The 19,815-nt window shown below is 41.5% G+C and overlaps 1 protein-coding gene across 1 annotated transcript in view; it reads right to left on the bottom strand.

Moving 5' to 3' along the window:
* Positions 1–235: 235 nt before the first annotated feature.
* The window catches only part of LOC147712352 (olfactory receptor 10A2-like), a 39,133-nt gene continuing 19,553 nt past the window's right edge, over positions 236–19,815 (bottom strand). Inside the window, exon 2 of the mRNA XM_086919645.1 lies at positions 236–1,227. Within this exon, the coding sequence (XP_086775771.1) occupies positions 236–1,227 (992 nt within the window). The remainder of the gene's footprint in view (positions 1,228–19,815) is intronic.

Genomic DNA, 19,815 nt, shown 5'->3' with positions numbered 1-19,815 from the left:
TATATGTTTCTCTAATGATTCATTTAGTTGAGATACGAATCATATGTCCTCTTATGCTAAATGTGGTTTAGAAATGACCCAGAAGGAACTGCTGTTCTTGACTCTATACTTTAAAATGGAGCCAAGGGGTGATTTTATCCACAAAAACATTACACAGGATTCCAATGACACTATTTCTCAAACTTAGGACACATTAGTATTTTGGTAATGACTTCCATTAGTTGCACTTCCATATTTACTGTTGAATTAGCTTTCTTCTAATCAGTGACCAGAGTCCCCTCTTCACCTCCTGGTTCCTCAGGCTATAGATGAGGGGATTGAGCAGTGGAGTCCCAATGCAGTAGAGAAGGGAAAGAAGCTTCCCGCTAGCTTCAGACCCCCCAGCTTGGGTCCGTAAATACACCACCATGCAGGACCCATAAAAAAGCACTACTGAGGCCAAGTGGGAGCCGCAGGTAGAGAAGGCCTTGTACCGCCCCATAGAAGACTTAATCCGCAGGACAGTGGAGAGGATGTTGATGTAAGAGAAAAGGATCACAAGAAATGGAAGCAGAACCACAAATAAGCTGATAACAAAGAGTGAGATTATGTTGATGCTTATGTCTCCACAGGCCAACTTAAGTACGGGTGAGAAGTCACAAAAGAAATGATTAATTTTGTCATCTGCACAGTAGGTTACACTGAAAGTAAGGAGGACTTGCTCAAGAGCCAACACAAAGCCACTGAACCAAGTTATGGTCACTAGCAATATACTAGTGTGCTGGGTCATGACTGATGCATAGCGCAGAGGGTTACAGATAGCAATATACCGATCACAGGCCATCACTCCCAGGAGGAAGCACTCGGTCACCCCTAGTGAAGAAAAGAAGAACATCTGTGTGGCACAAGCAACAAGAGAGATTCTCTGTCCTAAGGGTTGGAAAGTGGCCAGGAGTTTTGGGACAGTAACAGTGGTGAAGATGACTTCCAGTAAGGATAAGTTCCTGAGGAAGAAGTACATTGGGTTTTTCAGGCGGGGGTCTGACATGGTGACAGTGATGATTAGGGTGTTCCCCACCAAGGTGCTTACATAGGCCAGTATGAAGATCAGGAAAAGCAAGGTCTGAATCTGTGGTGTGAGCTCTGAAAATCCAACCAGGGTGAACGCTGTCAGGGAGGTCTGATTCCTCCAGGGTGCAGAGATACTGAAGCTCATCTGAAATGGAAAGAGAGCAAGCACTGGGGAAGCTGCAAGAGCAAGAAAGCAAATTAATGGAGCAAACAGCTGTGATCTTGGCATCAGAGGAAATATCAATCAGGGGTACAAATTAATGTATTGAGGATGAGCAATGGATAAGTCAACAGCTGAAAAGACAAAGACAAACCATGGAGTACTAGTTAAGAAAGAACAGCACTTAACAGGAGTCACTAAAACAGTACTGTGCTTATAGGTATGGATGTTTGTTTGGGTTTTTAGTATCACAGAAAATATTTAGGGCCTAATTTAAAGTTTTTTAGATAGGGTTCTCTATCACAAACATGATGCAATACCCTGTCTGCCAAACTCTCAGTCTGTCTGTCTCATTTAGAGGTGGGTGATCCTTACGTTTCCATCACAGAATCCTCATTGTCTCCATCACCAGAAAACTTCCTTCGACAGCCCAACAGTAAGGAAGTCGTCAAAGGTAGGACATTACACTGTCTGTCCTATTTAGGGTAGATGATTTACTGTCTTTTTTCCTGTTATTTCCAGGAAAAGCCTTGCTTGGGGAATGAAAAAAATAATAATGACCCAAGCACCCTGGAAGAAATTCCCAGGGTGTGTGGGTTTTTTTTTTTTTAGTTTTTATGAAACAAATTCCTGCTTTGGGAGCTTGTTTCAGAAGAACACAAACCTTTGATGAGTTTGGTGAATTGCCAAGGAATGCTGACCCCTATACCTTTTGTACACTTAAGGAAGCACCATGTGGTGGTTCCTTTCAATGTACAGAGATGACCACAGGGCCATTGGTCATCTCTAGATTTGATGGACAGTAGTCCATCAGGATGGTGAATGTGATGTCCTCCTTCACCCTGACAAGTGGAGTACTATGCTAGATCAGGCACTTGCTCTCTGAAACTTCAGTGGACTTTCCTCTTCCCTTGAAGTCCATGATCTCCAAGGCTGTCAGTTATGGGAGATGCCACCCTCATCCTGCCACAACAACTTGAATTATTAGTTAGGCTGTGGGGCATATGTACAATGAAGTGTCGGAGTGCGGAGCTGCTCCAAATTTGGCAGCGCGCAGCTCTGACAATTTCCAAATGCAGGGATGTGCCTTATTTACAACAATACGGTGCACCCCTGTGTTTCCCTAGTGTTGGTACTAAAATTAGCTACCTAGCGCCAACACAGGCAATCTCGCAACATAGTGCAAGGGAGCCTGCATTGCAGAGAATGATTGCAGCATATTTACAAGGGCATTGTGCCACAGGAATGACACTTTGAACAATGTTTCTGTGACACACTGCCCTGCTTCATATTTACAAAGTGGCGTTAAGCCACTTTTTGAGGCATAACACCACTTTGTAACTATGGTACTGTTTCACACAGGTATCTGCGTGAAAGGTGCTTGCAATGGGTGTTGCTGTGGGCATTCCAGTGCAACACCCATGCCTTTTTGAAGCTGCCCCAAAATTAACACCATGCAAAAGTAGTTGTTATTATAGCTAAACATGGAGAAATACTTTCATTTCTCCTCGTTTTTGCTTTTTCTACGTGTGCTACATTTTGCAGCACACATAGAAAGAACAACATGCCAAAAATTACTGTTAATGTGCACATAAACATTCTAAAAGGGCAAATTGTTACTTCTATGTGTGCTTCAGAATGCAGTACACCTAGAAGTAGCACATTATCATTATTTAATGATTGTTTATGTGCAGAGGAAGGAACACCTTGCTGCACATAAACAATCATTCAATCAATCATGTTTATTATTTGCAACTGCCGGGCTTTCCCGGCTGTCCCAAACAGGAAACTTGTGTGATTATCAGGCCTAAATAGGGCAGATGTACTGAGTTTTTTTCAGTTTAAAATAGTAATTTTATTAATGGTAAACACAGTACAATAAGATAATAACATTTTGTTTGGTCATCGAATATAAAATACATTAAAAAAGAGAAAGAATGTATAAGAGGAGAAAAGTAATAAGTAAAGGGATGGACAAGAGAAGAAATATAATTCAACATTAACTTTAACAAAGTCTCATGGATCGTGTATTACAAAAGCAGACTGACTTTGTGTAAATAACTTAAGAAAGAAAAGCTACTATAAAGATAAACATATTATCAATAAATCAAGAGGTTTGAGAAATCTTTTCTGCAATTAGTTAGCGAGCAAAAGAGGGTTTTGCGTATTTATCTAGCAAAGTAGTAACGGGAGACCACAGAACAGTATGTTTATAGACAAAAGACATGGGATGTAAATATGCAATCAATGATTATAGCAAATTGCTTTCCACCATGTTCGAAAAGACAGTTGGGTGAGATCAGTTCAATTTTTTGTCATTTGCTGAAATGCTAGTGATTGGTTAAATATGAGTACACTCACCGTAATATGTTCTCAGTCTTAAGATAGACTTTCCAAACAAACTATTTATAAAAGAGAAAGGTACATTAGAATGGAAGATGGCATTAATCTTAGTCCATACTTTTACTGGAAAAAAGGAACATAAGAGCCTGTGAATAACAAGTGCTTTATATCTGCATACTGTGACATACAGGACCAACAAACATGAGGGAGATCTGCAAACATTTTGTGTAATGTTGAGGGGATAATACTGTTGTAGAAATAAAAAAAGTTTTGCATGGTATTCACTTTGTGTGAGGATTTTTGAATTGTGTCCATTTTTTTTGTCACAAAGAGAGAGGCCAATTGACTCCAAAGTATCTTTCCCAAGATGCCTCTAGTTCTCTTTTAGTTCTGTCAGCAGGTATTCATTGTAAAAGATTATAAATAGTAGAAGCTTAGGGAACTGTGAGCAAAAGGTAATTAGTAATTAGTGGAAGGTGAGGAATGACTAATTTATACTTGTAACTGATTATAAGCTTTAAATATGATATTTTACAGTATATAAAATCTTCTTTGAAAGGAAGAAGCAAAAACCAAAGAAAAGTTATATTTGCGGACATGACAGAAAATAATTATTAATTAATAATTGTTTAAACCATAGTAAACCATTTTCCTCCAGGATTTCCATTAAATATGTCCAGTGTTAAATAATGTTAACTTATTTTGACAAATAGTTGAATCCAAGAATGTCTTTATGTCTGTGAAAGTGTAAGACAGTACAGGAGTCAAAAATGTACACACCTTTTTAAAGATAGGTTTGAAATACATTGTGGTTTTCTGGAGCAGATCAAATATTAACAAAAAGAGAAAGGGGAAATATAACTCAATTCCAAATCCACCCATAATCAATAATAGTCAATAGATTTGAAAATCCTGGGATGATATGTTTAATAAAAAAAGCTATGTAATGATTACAAAGGTCTGGAAAGTTAATATCACCATCAGATTCGGGATGCTTCAATTTTAGCAGGGACATATGAGGGTTTTTGTTATTCCAGAGAAAGGAAGAGAGTATAAAGTTCGTTTTCTTAAAACATGGAAGGAATGTTTAATGGAATATTAGGAATAGTATAAAATACAATGGGAACTAGAATAATTTTAATAGTGTCAAGACGACCCCACAAAGAGAGGTGCAAAGGATGCCAATGATTAACTAATTTAGTTATGTATTTTTCTAAATTCAATGAGAAGGAAGTATTGAGAGAATGTGTGAACAATAAGCCTAAATATTTATTATTATCAGGTTTCATAAGAAATTAGTGGATAAAAAGTAATGCTTCAATGTATAGTTGATAAGGGGTAATAGCTCGTATTTTCCGTGATTTAATTTGTAACCTGATACAAGAGAACAAGAGGTAAGTTCCTTTAAAAATGTCTGAAGTGATGTTTTGGGCTTAGAAATAAATAATAAAATGTTATCTGCTATAGAAATAGTTGACAAAGGACAACCTTGTCTAATTCCTCTGCCTGGCGTAAAAAATGAAAAAGTTAGTCCATTAACAAAAATCGCTGCCTTAGGGAAAATATATAAAAGATAATTTAGAGTAATACTTTTTTATCTAAAGCCAAACTATTTGAGGGTATAAAAGATAAAAGGTCATTGAACTCACTTCAAATGTTTTTCAACGGGAAACATCCTGAACAACGACTCCGGGACAACGAGTTCGGGAGTCACGCAAGCCAAACAACGACTTGCCTGAACAATGACTCAGCCTTAACCACGCATGTGCGTTGTTAAGGCAGGTTCGGTCTATTGTTCTGGCAGGGTGGAGTTGGGCTTGCGTCGTTGTTCAAGATGCAACGTAACTGATCTCGTTTGAGCCCTCCGTGTTTTTGGAGAACTACTGCCTCATGTGCAGCGTCCTACTTTAACCGCCTTTGAGCTCAACTGCAGTCCATCGTCTCATCAAGCTGATGTCACCGTCCAAAGAAGTCAGTAGAAAAGAAACTCACCCACGTAGCGTCCTTCAGGCCGGTCTCAAGCTAATCAGAGCTTCTGATGTATGAGATGACTTGGATACGATATCAAATCATGTAGGAAAAAGATCACCCTGCTACATCCGACCTCCATGGCTGGTCATAATAATGTACAAAACAGAACCCGACAGCCACTGCGAAAATATATCTGATGACCTTTCCTCCCATCAAGAGTCCAGAGGAGGATGGCAGAGGAAAAGGTAAGGAGGTTGGGTTTTACTTATTAGGGATTGAAGGTAATCGTGTTTATTTATAGAGCGGAGGAATTCCTTTTAAGAGGGTGGGGTTTTAATATACAGGGGTAAGGAGGCTTTAGGATTTGTTTGATGAGTGTGTGGGTGATCAAATTAGATTTTAGGGTGTGGGATAATTCATTTAGTGTGTTTGGGTGAACGTGTTAATTTTTAGAGTGTAAGGAATTAGTTTTAAAGGGATGTGGGGATCGGGGTACTATTTGGAAAGCATTTTTTCTTAACACGCATTCCTTTACAACGATAAAATGTGGTAAAGGAATGCGTGGTAAAAAGAAAATTGTGGTTTAGACAAGGTCATGGTTGTGACCTCGTTGTTAGGGAAGTCGTTGTTGGGTAACTCGTGGTTCCGACATACAACCTTTTTCAACATCAATGGTGATTGCCGCTAAAGCTTCTGATGTATGAGATGACTTGGATACGATATCAAATAATAAACGTGTTTTATCTGATATACTTCTTCCTTTAACAAAACCACATTGTTCTCTGCAAAGTAGTTTAGGTACAAAGATCACTAATCAAAGGGCTAAAACCTTAGAAAACAATCTCAAAATCAATATTTACAAGAGAGTTAGACCTGTAACTTTTACAGTAATGTGCATCCCTTTCCTCTTTTGGAATGAGACACATAAGGGTATCTAAAAAAGAACCAAATGATTTGCTTGTATGTAATACAGAAACTATAAGAGAGGAAAAGCTTAGGAAGAAGTAGTTGATAGAACTGGGAAACAATGTGGTGGTGAAACCATCTGATCCTGGTGCTTTAACTTTTTTTTAAGTGACTATAAAGAGGTATGACGTTCTGCAAGTGTTTTATCAAATTCTAAAGTTGAAAGGTGTAATTTGGTATCAAAGGATTTCTATACTGTTCAAAGGTAATTTATATTTTCAAGATCAGCTGAAGAATTCAAGGTGTATATAGTTGTCTATAGGAATTAACAAGTTCACTAAAAATATCATGACTCCTAAACCTTGGTAGTTCGAGACTATCTAGGATAGAATCAATTTTCGTTCAGTTTTTTTTATTTGAAGGTTATTTCAAGATCAGCTGGAGAATTCTCGGTGTGTATATAGTTGTCTATAGAAATGAACAAATTCATTAAAAATATTATGATTCCTATACGGTGGTTGTTCGAGACCATCCAGGATAGGATCAATTTTAGTTCTCTTTTTTTCAATTTTAATTTAAATTGCTAAGAGTTTTCCAGACTTGTTCTGGCCTCCCTAATATCTAGATTTAAAATATATGCTGATGCATTTTCAGTGGACATCGTGTTATACTTTCATTTGACACTAATCAATTTCTGTAAACAAACTTTTGATCTGTATGTGTAATACGAATGTTCTAGTATTGCAATTGTTGTAAAAACAAGACATTTTACCCTTTCTAGAAGCATAACCAATATTAAAATCTTTTGCAGAAGCTTTAAAAGCATCACAAAGAATTTAAAAGGCAATATCTTCACTTTTATTGAATTGAAAATATTCATGAAAAAAAATAGGTAAATAGAGAAGGGGAAAGGGCATGGTCAGGGATTCAAATGTATCTTATGTCTGCAGAGCATAAGCAAATGCAAGCATGAGATATGAAGATGTGGTCTATTCGTAATTGTGTATGATGAGCAAGGGAAAAATATGTGCATGTTCTTAGTCTTCAAGTGTCAGTTAACGCTCTTTGCTGAATGGCATGAAAAATAAATTTTTGAAATGTGTTTAGCAAATAAATAGATGTGAAATTTCTTTCTATGAATGTTTCAATATTGTGATTACAGTCTCATGCGAAATTACTATTATCTTCAGAGTAATGCATACATCTTTAAGTAATATTAGACCAGAAGAGACAATCAGTGACTGTCGTATTGTAGATATTGAAAATGGAGACTGAGATTTTATCATTAAAATCCTAGAGAGTAACAATCTTCCTTCGTCGTTTGTTTGTTGTGACACCAAAAGAACATTAGGAGATTTGTGACAGAGAATATAACACCATTTTTTACCGTTGTCTGGAGAAAAGGAACCATCACCAACCAATCCTTTAGATTCAAAGATTAAATTTTGTTAAGATGCGTTTCTTGCAGAAGTGCAATATTAGCATTAAGTTGTGATAATTCGAATAAAATATGTTAGGCAAGCTGTACAAAGCTTTTTTCAGCTTCCAAATGGCCTGATTCGCAGAATCGAGCCCTTTGTGACCAGAAAAACACATTTTTAAATGTTAAAAGCCCAATTGGTGAGTCAGTAACCTATTAGCAACTCGCAAAATAGGGTTTGCGAGTCGCTATTAGGAAGGGGTGTGACAAGGGAATTCCTTCCTAATAGCAACATGCTTGGGGATGTACTATTTTTTTGTCAATGAAATTAATTTCAAAACAATCGTAAACACAGACATGGTGGTCTGCTGTCCCCAGCAGGCTACCATCCCTGTGTTATTGCCTATTTCCAATTGGTCTCAAATTGCTACCTGCCTCATGAATATTGACTAAGCAGGTCAATTGCAACCCTATTGGGAATCACTAATGTGTCCGAGACAAATTAGTACATATTATTTTGAGAGTCTCTAATTGATAGTCGCAAAATAATACAACTAGAGACTCGCAAAAAAAAATGCACTTACATTTCTCCCGTTGTCTCTTAGTTGGTGAACCTAAACCCTTGACATCCCAGGATATATTTATTAGAAACATAAAAAGAGAGTAATTAAAAATGAATCAGGCATAGTGAAGAGTAACCATGTAGAAAGTGAGAAATTGTGAGATAAGAAGAAAAGATAAATAAAAAGAAGAGAATGATCAAGGAGATGAAAATGAGAGGTAAAAGGAAAAAAGGGAAGAGAAAAGAGTAAAAAGATATAGAAAAAACACCTTGAAGACATAAAAAAGAAAACCATGGTGAAAAAAAGGAGGAGGAAGAACATACCTATAAAAATATCAGGTAGGTCGGGAGGGTTCTGCTCACATGGAAAAGACGACACATCTAGGCTCCAGGAGGTAAGGGCAAGACCTATACCATACAACATGAGGGAGGGAACAAGCACAGGCACAGTACATGAAAAGAGCACCTGCAAAGGAAAACAAAAACAGGTGGGCTGATTAAAATGAGGAAAATATGTTAATGGGTGCATTTGAGAACTAGAAAATGAGACATGGAAATACCAGCACATGAGCCAGAACTAATTTGAACAATATATTAAAAGTCCACTCAGGAAAGCAAATTGATGAAAAATTAAGTATCAAAGTATTAACTCAACAGTCTTTAAGGAAAAACTTTAGGCATGCTGGATCTTTGTATGTCATAGTTTTGTTTTTATAAGTAACCTGCCTGCCGCTTAGCATATGTACATGTGGGGTGTACCATAGGTACTCCCCATGTGCCCACTGACAGTGGCACCAACCTGGGGGCCCTGCAGGGGGCCCCTGCAGCAATCTCCGCATGCCTTACCGTGGCAGCATTGCCACCGCGGAAAGGCCCACACATTTTGCCATCGTAATATGGCTGGCGGTGTCCATTGGACACCGCCACCATATTCATCTATTGCGACCGCAGCGGTAAAGTGGCGGACTGTCTTTCCGTCCGCCGCTGTCCCCTCCAACATCCTAATCTTGCGGAGGGGAAAACGAGAGTGGTTGTCGGGCGGATTGCTTCCGCCAGGGTGGCGGTGGCCACCGCCACCCTGGCGGAGGCAATCCGCCCGATATCCTAATGGACCCTTTAGTTTAGTATGAGAAAGCCTTCCCTTTCCCTGGCTGAGTGTACAAATACATGGAGGGTTGCTAGTGTGTAGAATGATCTTTTACTGAGGTACTGACACTGTCTGTTGAAAGAGTCTGAGTCAATATTGCGGCCGAGAAGAATCATTTGATCCGGGTAGCGTTTGATATAGTACTTGAGCCATTGATGTTACCTGATGAACCTGAATGCAAGGACAAACATTGCTTTATCAATACCACTTTTTCTCTTTCAAAGGTTGCTGGATCAGCTGAGCAGAATCATCCTTATTAGAGTCAGACAAAAACAGCACTCTGTCCCACGGAAGATACCTCAGGTGTTATTAAACTAAGTGCACAAAGTACTGAAGAAAGATCTGCTAGGTATCTTACATGATATTTCACTTGAATAATTCTCCTACATGCGCGCAGGTTACCAGGACGTAATAAACGTTCAATTGACTGCAGAAACAACATGAAGCATAAGAGCTTCTTCTAGTTTCCAATAATTGATAATTCCAAGAGAGTGACTGTCTATCCTGCTCCAAATGCAGAGGACAATTGAGTCTCCACCACAAGTAAGATAAATATTTTTAGCACAATTTGCCAAGATAAGCTAGTCATATCTAGATCCGTCTGATTTATTATAATGTATTCCCCATTGACGTTTCTAGTGGTCAATATTACAAATCCACCAAAAGTATCTGCTTTACTCGCCTTTAATACAAGAGGAAGGTGGTGAGGTAAATCCCTTCTCAAATCTCAGGAGACGTCTGATACCAGTAAGAGTATTTAATCAATGGTTATCAAGTGTCTGGCAGCAAAGTTCAAGAAAGCACTCCGAATTACACATGGGGTTATATTCTTATAGATCCTTAACATAAATATGTGATTAGTATACAACAAATGAGGCCCTACTTCTGCAGCCATAGTTAAGAAATAAAAAATCATTATGACAGGAACTGGTCCTGCATTAATCGTGCAGTACATCAATTATCATTAGTACCTAGCTAATTAGGCAATTTGCTTCAGCAATTTGTAGCAGCACAGCTCTCCATGAATGAATTTGAATCTAATGGGCGCACCTTTCAATTGACTAAGTTACTGATTTAGAATTCAGTTGACAGATTACGTCATCACAAATATGACAGCTATCCCGTCTGCCGCATAACAAGTGCACTAAATCCAATTTTGTGGCAACAAGGAATATGTTTGAATACCACAAATTAAATATAGTGTTTTAAATGCCACAAGCAATTTCTCCTCCGTATTTGGTGGTGGCAATGCCCCAGTATTTTGTCTCCATTGTTTTTAATGCTTTGCACTCAACCTCAGGAACAGAACAATTCTGTGGGTAGTATTTCCATTTCTCACATATGCAACATCATTTTTGTTCTATAAACTAGAAAGATTACTATGGAAATGGCCTCTATATTCAAAATCAGTTGCTGCCATGGTTATCTGTCCACATGATTTCCAAACTGTCATGTCAAATAAAAATATAGCCTCAGTAAAGGATACGGTGGTGTTTAATGTAAGCAGGCCACAATTATTGCTTTCTGGGACGTGTACACAGATCCAACAATTAGTCAAATTAAATACTTGTTGGTAACCCATCATCATTTGTACATAAATATTATCTTAAAACCTCCAATCATTCACTGGCGTTCTAGGTATTATTGTTCTTTGCTTCACATTCAATACCATGAAATTGGATAATGATGAGCTATATAGGTAGAGATAATTCACACCAACAGCACCTGTGATGGTGTACCGTTCACCACACCATTATAACCACTATATAAACACAAAGGCTTATCCTCAGGCTGGTTTCCTCCTGTGCACCTTCTCCTAATCACCAGGCTGCAGATCACAGCAGGCTTCCATTGATGATTGAGCCAATGCTGCAGAAACCTATGAATGGAATCTCATTTGTGATCAGTACTTGCCAACAATCCAGAATCGCCAGTCACCATTCAGCTGTAGATTTGTATATGGGGCTGCAGGGTCTCTCATATCGTTTCCCCCATCAATACATCAAAACTTCATAGGGGCTTACAGTTGTTTTTTTGTTTGCTGATGCTATATTGCTTGGGCATCTTCAAAATGCATCTTCGAACTACACACAGACGGAAAGGTTAAAGAAAAAAGATATTTATATGAGAACAATTATTATGAAGTAGACACCATCTTAAGTAAAACAAACTGTGCACGGTGAATTGATGTAAACGTATAAGGCACTCAGAATATGGCATGATTCCTCACACAATCTGCTCAGCAAGTTCAAGGGTATCTAACATGCTATTAATTCAGTAAGTTGTGTCTTGCCTCTTTTTCTGTTGAATAATAGAGAAGCAATAAGATTGACTACGCTCCAAAAGCAGATACTTACTAGGAGATGATTTTGTACATTGCTTCTTGGTGTTTCTAAAACAAACTTTAGCTCAACGTTTTCATGGATTAAATCTCATTTACAGAAGTAGGATTATGTGTATGATCCAGCCTTGTTTTATTGAATGTTTGCAGATGTGACTTGATAAAAGGTATTGATGCAAACATCCGGGAAGGAGCAAATGCAGAACAGTCAGTGACTGGTCTACGCAGAAAAATATGGGAGACTCTGTGGGGTCACTCAAAGGAGAGAAGAGTTGACCATTTTAGATTTAAAACCACTACCAACGAGTTCCATTATAAACAATTAATTCATATCAATAACTGTGAGAAATTGGCACTGGTTGAGGGAGGTAAAACCCTGCTCAAGCAGCAACCACAATCCTTGCCAGGGTGAAATCACAAGCAAACCCCAAATTAACCTGTGGTCTACCCTCTGGTAACTTGGAACAGAGCAGTCAGGATTCATTTGGAGGCCATGCGTAAGGTATTTATGCAGAAAGCCAAACAGTAATAAAGTGAAACTCAACACAAGAAACATGCTACACCAATTTAGAAAAATACAGTAAACTTTAATAAATGCAAACATCCAATAAGTAGAACCAGAGATATGTCATTTTAAAGATGTAAGTGAATATTGCACCAAAAAGCACAAAGTGACAGCTGTAATTAATAGATTTCGCCAAGCCAAGACAAAGTCACAAGTTTAAGTACACTGAGATGGAGTGCAGGCCGCCTACAGGGAATAGGTTTAGCCCGTTGAACAAGACTACCTGAAATCCTGGTTATGGAGCGTTGCAAATCCTGCGCTGAGGGAGCGTTGCTCAGCTTAAACAAAGTGAGGTCTTCTTGTGAAGATGCATTGCACAGTAACTATTCCTGGGAGCTTTGAGGCTGCAATGTGAGGTCCTGTGTCATTGTTGAGAATGCCATCGATGAGGGGCTTGCGATGTGAGGGCCTGCGTTGAGGATGCGTGGCACAGCATGGTTCCAATGAGCTGCGGTGCTGTGATGCAAAGTCCTGCATTGGGGCTGTGTCACTTAATACATCTGTACTGCTAGGGCCATAGCTGGGCTGGCAGAGCACCTTCAGACCCACTTACATGGGTCCAGGACTGGGTTGGCACCACATCGGAGGGCAGGACTTATAGGGTCAGATTTACAAAGGTAAACATAGACGTTTAATCTAAATGTAGACCAAATGTCTAAGTTTACAACTTTGGGAATCCACAAAGGGCATTTATGAGTACTATCATTATGTCCGCACTTGGGCGGAGATCCGGCCTGAGTGCAGATATTAAGATAGTACTCGTAAATGCCCTCTGTAAATTCCTAAAGATGTAAACTTAGACATTTGGTATATGGTTAGACCAAATGTTTATGTTTACCTTTGTGAATTGGGTGCAAAGCTGGCAGAGTCCAGGTGCTGTGGTCAAGGTTGTTGGAGCCTGTTCTGTCCCTAAGGCTCTGATCTGGAGGATAGCCAACTAGCCCTTGGGGCCACTCTGGTGGTCCTGGGTTCAAGATAAAGATCCAGTCCTTCTCACCCAGGCACGAGCAGCAGGACAGCACTGCAGTGCAGCGGAGTGGCAGTCCATCTTGTAGCAAGGCGCACAGCAGTCCTTCTTCTGAGTCTTCCCAAGGTTCGGATGGACACTGAAGTGTTGGGTCTGGGGGTCCATTATTGATACCTGGTGCCCACTTTAAAGTAGGAGAAGGTTTTTGAGGATTCCACTCCCCTGAGGTGTCAGGTATCACCTTTGTCCCTACCCTGGACCCAGCTTGTCTGGGGACACAAAAAATAGTGACAAACCCTTTGTGAGTGTGTTTAGGTAGGGCCTTTGCGATATGCAAGTTTAATAGGTGACACTCCGCACCCTCGTTTAGTTAGAGTGGCCCATCCTGCAAACATCTATCTTCCTTTTGTCTCAATGTCTGTGAGCAATACACAAAGACCAACTACTAGCTACACCTACTCCTGACTGAAAGTTATCAATATTACATTTAATAAGGAAACCCAAAGTTGTCCTATGGGAGAGGTGTGCCTTGAAGTGAAAAAATGAATGAAGAGTTTTTCACTACCAGTACTTAAAGGTACATGCCACACATTTTAAACACACTGAGTCCTGCCACCTGTGCTGTTCAAGGCCTGCCCTAGGGGTGACTTAAATGTATTCAAAGGGAAGGTTTCAGTCTGGCTCAAGGTTTATTTTGCCAGGTCCTAATGGCAATTTAAAACTGAACACACAAGCTGCAATGGCTGTCTCGGGACATGTTTTATATGGCTAATGGATATTGGAGTGGATGGCACAATTAGTGCTGCAGGTCAACTAGCAGAATTTAATTTACAGGCCCTGGGTACATGGAGTACCACTTTACTAGGGACTTACAACTAAATTAAATGCACTAAATGGTTATAAACTCATCTATCATGTTGAGGGGAGAGAGCACAAGCACTTTAGCACTGATTAGCAGTGATAAAATGCCCAGAATTTTACAGGCAACAAAAACAAATTCAGCAAAAATAGAAGAGGTGACGGCAAAATGTTTGGGGTGAACCTGCAGATAGGGCAGGACCGACATTACCCTACTCCAAACTACAAAGATTAGTCTTTAAGTATCTATAACCTGGAAATCTGACAATCAAGTAAAAATAATCGGCAAAAAATGGGAATTCTCCAAGGAGAAATATGCCACCAACAATTAAGAGCACTGCCGCTAAGGTATTACAAACTGCCCTATGACATGGGCAGTCCCGTGGAAACATGGTGCAAAGTCAAGGACTGCCGCATGCTTTCTGAAAAATACATGTAAGATGATAGAGGCTGCCCTGGCAAATATGAGAAGAGCCTGGAGGATACATAAAGGCATACCCTTGCCGCGAAGAAAATAGGTGAAACTATAGCCAGCAAGCCTGTGTCTCAAATGCTGACATGGCCCCTTCAGCCTCTGATCTTGTCAAAACCTGTACAATGAAATGAGGAGCACTGAGTTAAGGAACTGTCTCAGCTCCTGTTGCAGGATATGTTCTGTAGAAAGCACTATATAAAAAGAGATATTAATATTGCTCAAGCTCATATCATTTATTTTGACTGCCTGTGTGTTGACATTTTCTCCTTTTTGCACAAAGCCTTGGTTTGGAATTAGCATCACAAAACACCCTATATACATAATTCACTATTTATTTTTCAAATATCCTAGCTGTTTCTACAGGGGAACATGCAGGCGTCGTTTGCACTGACTATATCAGCCACGCACCTCACCTGCCTCTGTCTTCCTGGGCCTAAGGATAAGGAGTGCTTGGAAAGGGCAGCGTTAAATAGTATTTTCAGTGCACAGGGACCAGCTCCCAGCAACGCATAGGTCATTATCATATTCCCAGCCAAAGCTTCCTTATTATATCAGAATACTTTCCAAAGAATACACATACTTTGCAGTCTGCAGGGAGGGCGTTTAATGTGTGTCAGGCAACGTTCCAACTAGCAACTAGACACATCTGACATTAAAACACCCAAATTAATATAATTACTTCACTTCAATTCAATTCATTTCGAAATCTTTATTCGACCAATGTATTGGTCATAAAAGAAACCACAGTAAAATAAAATAAATACATTTATAAAAATACATGTAGCTAAAAGGACAGAAGCCAAATACCAATATGAATCTGTAAGGTGAATGATCTAAACACTTCAAAATACTATAAAAGTTTTTTTTTTAAACTGAGTGTAACCAATGTACAGCGACCTTATCATAGTTCTCCTTGCCTTAATAGCTGATCTGAAAAAAGCACAGACACAAAAACTCATTTAGGTCGAACTTAAACACTGCAAATGAAGCAAAGCTACTTTGCATCGTTGAAATCCTAATTTATAAAGCAGGGGTTTCAAAAAGTGCGTTTGTGGCAAACTATGCAATGTGCAGAAAAACTTCAAGTGAGGTAGTGTTTGTGCAGTTTGATAATCACATGCGCAGGGTGCAACAACTATATTTCCCTCTAAAGCTGGAATGCTGTTAAAATACTGAATCCCCAGTATATGGAACCCACTCTAAAATGAAGGAGAAGTGAACGTTCCCATTGTGTGAGATGAAAGGTTAGATATAAGGACTTTCACCTATAGCTAAAAATCTATAATATTTCCGAATTTAAGATTCCCCTAGTTCATTTTTTATTCGCAGGATTTAGCGATATTCCAGAAATGCTATTCTCACTTTTACTTTAGCAGAATTAGAGAGACTGCTGGGTTCAGTAAACAAGACAGACAATCCCAGAGATGCTATGCTAACCCGAAATAGTTCAACTATGGGATGGAAAAAGCCTTTTCAAGATTGAGACACTCGAGAAGGATATACCTACATAGCGATGCAACCAGATTAGTCCATAAACTAGCCCACAACAAAAGAGGCGCCAAGTGGATCTTATCTAGAATGAATCCCTGATTCCTCCCAGAGTGGACAATTAAACTAGAGGTGGATGGTGGTAAATTCAACAGGTAGCGAAGGAAACGATTCTCCTCTACTTGTAGGGAGCAGCTTTTATTAAAGCCCCACACACCTACACCATAAGTAGCAGTGCTAATACATTGTGAACGATACGCCTTCAAGGCCTGCCAGATAGTCCCTCTGGGACCAGGTCTAATAGGATTGGACACTGTCCCTGCAGCTCTAGAAAGTTTAAGATTAGAGTTTCTGATCTGGGAATGCCAAAACCATGACAAACTAAAGGTCTACACTCGTAAGTCCATGCCCCTTACTGATGATTTTATTTAATCTTGATTTGCCCGGCCCAAATGACATGATGTGATTTAATGTAATTAGTTTTTAAATCACGATCTTGCATGAAAAGGGCAAAGCGGTCCACCAGCTGCCTCAGTGCGATCGGCGTTAGGGCTGAAAGGACTGCATCATCTGCGTAGACTCCGAGTAAGGCAGACACAGAAGTGCCTGCCATTCTCGGAGTGTCTGCTTGAATAGAATTTAGGTGAGCTGTTAGCCCATGTATGGAAAAAATAAAAAGCAGAAGGGCCAATATGCACCCCTGTTTCACGCCCCTTTTCAAAGGGAAATCAGAAGAAAGCTCACCTTGAGTAGTTAAGCTCACTCCGGCGAACAAATCCGCGTGTAGGGAATACAAAAAATTCACTAGAGGAGGGACCACTCCTTGAGCCAGCAACATTAGCCACAATTTGGTTCTGTTTACTGAATCAAAGGCAGTGGACAAATCCATAAAGGCAAGATGGATGGGGTAACATCTGGCATTAATGTACTTGGTAACCGCCAGGGCTAGGTTCAATGTTCATTTGTACCTAAGTTTGGGCGGATTCCAAATTGAAAAGGAGAGAGGATGCCCTTGTCACCCGCCCAGCTGACTAAACGGTCGTATGTGACTCTGTCAATGAGTTTAACTGTACTGTCACTAAACGAAAAAGGGCAATAGCATTTAGGAGACAATCGATCGCCCTTTTTTAATATAGGCACGATCGTTGATGTGGACCAAGAATGTGGTATAATATTAGTTAAACAACAGTTAAACACGTTAGTGATAAGGGAACATATAGCTCGGGCATACACTTAATCACATCAATTGGTGCCCCATCTGGTCCAGGTGCTTTCCCGCCCTTACTGTGTTTAACAGCCTGTTCCACTTCGTGCAATAATATTAAGAGAGATGGTAAATTCTTTAATCTGCTATGCAAGGAAGCTGACATAGTCAGGTCGCCCTTGATATAATAAATAGAAGTGAAGTGCAGAACCCATTCTGAACCTGGTATGTTCTTTTGCAGGGTTGGCTTAACTGGGTAATTTTTCTTCTGATAGTTTTACTCAAGCAAGATCACCGCCGACCAGCAAGATCACCGCCGACCAGCTCACCACCTCCCTCAGCCAGAACCCACCCGCCAGCACATCAGACGTCAACGAAGCAGCCCGTAACTTCACGCAGTGGCTGACCGCCTGCGCCGATGACCTCGCACCATTGAAGAACCCTCCCAGCAGACCCAGAAGCAAGAAAGCCCCCTGGTTCACCGACAAACTCAAAGACTCCAAGAAGACCTGCCGCACCCTCGAGAAAGCCTGGCTCCACGACCGGACCACTGACAACATGACCGCCCTCAAACACGCCACCCGCAAGCACCACCAGCTCATCTGCACCACCAAGAAGAAATCAGTGAAGGAGCGACTGGACAACAACGCCCACGACAGCAAGGAACTCTTCAGCATCGTCAAGGAGTTCTCCAACCCCAGCACCGGCAACAACGACATCACCCCTTCTTAAGATCTCTGCGACTCCCTCGCCTCGTTCTTCCACCGCAAGATTGCCGACATCCACAACAGTGTTGGCGCACCACCCACGCACCCAACCACCGAACCAAAAAACCCCACCGCCACCCTCCGCACCTGGGCCACGGTGACCACTGAAGACACAGCCCGTACGATGAACACCATCCACTCCGGCTCTCCAACCGACCCCTGCCCCCACCACGTCTTCAACAAGGCCGACTCCACCATCGCACCCCAACTCCGGGACATCATCAACACCTCCTTCAACACCGCCACCTTCCCGGAGAGCTGGAAGCATGCCGAGCTCAGCGCCCTACTGAAGAAACCAACAGCGGATCCCACCGACCTCAAAAACTTCCGACCCATCTCTCTCCTCCCTTTTCCCGCCAAAGTCATCGAGAAGATCATCAACAAACAGCTTGCCGCCTTCCTCGAGACGAACGGATCCATCGACCCCTCGCAGTCCGGTTTCAGAGCCAACCACAGCACCGAGACCGCCCTCATCGCAGCCACCGACGACATCCGAGCCCTGCTCGACAACGGGGAAACAGCGGCCCTCATCCTCCTGGACCTCTCCGCTGCGTTCGACACGGTCTGCCACCGTACCCTAGTACAGCACCTCAACAACATCGGAATCCAGGAGAAGGCACTGAAGTGGATCATCTCATTCCTCGCCGGAAGAACACAGAGAGTCCGCCTCCCCCCGTTATGATCCGAGGCCACCGAAGTCATCTGTGGAGTCCCGCAAGGATCATCACTCAGCCCCACCCTCTTCAACATCTACATGAGACCTCTAGCCGCCATCGCACGCCAACACAACCTCAACATCATCTCCTACGCCGACGACACCCAGCTGATCCTCTCCCTCACCAGAGACCCCGACACCGCCAGAACCAACCTACACGAAGGGATGAAAGACGTCGCCGAGTGGATGAAGAACAGTCGCCTGAAACTGAACTCAGACAAGACGGAGGTCCTCATCCTGAGACCATCACCCTCCGCCTGGAACGACTCCTGGTGGCCCCCAGCCCTGGGCACCGCCCCCAAGCCAACAGACTACGCACGCAACCTGGGCTTCATCCTGGACTCCTCCCTCTCGATGACCAGACAAGTCAACGCTGTATCCTCATCATGCTTTCACACCCTTCGCATGCTTCGCAAGATCTTCCGATGGATCCCGACCGAAACCAGGAAGATGGTCACCCAGGGCTTCGTCACTAGCCAACTGGACTACGGAAACACCCTTTACGCCGGAACCACAGCCAAGCTACAGAAAAGACTCCAACGCATTCAGAACGCCTCCGCCCGACTCATTCTGGACATCCCCCGACGCAGCCACATCTCCAGACACCTGAGGGACCTGCACTGGCTCCCCGTTGACAAGAGGATCACGTTCAGGCTCCTCACCCACGCACACAAGTCTCTCCACGACCTGGGCCCCAAGTACCTCAACGACCGCCTAACCTTCTACACACCCACCCGCCAGTTACGGTCTCCCAGCCTCGCCCTCGCAACCGTACCACGCATCCGAAGAGCCACCGCCGGAGGCAGATCCTTCTCCTACCTGGCGGCCAAGACATGGAACTCCCTCCCCATCCACCTCCGGCTGACCCAGGACCAC

Source organism: Lissotriton vulgaris, chromosome 5 (genome assembly GCF_964263255.1).
Source record: "Lissotriton vulgaris chromosome 5, aLisVul1.2, whole genome shotgun sequence".
In the NCBI taxonomy this organism is placed as follows: Eukaryota; Metazoa; Chordata; class Amphibia; order Caudata; family Salamandridae; genus Lissotriton; species Lissotriton vulgaris.
Note: the sequence above shows the minus strand (reverse complement) of the source record. Positions and strands in the feature narration are given on the sequence as shown.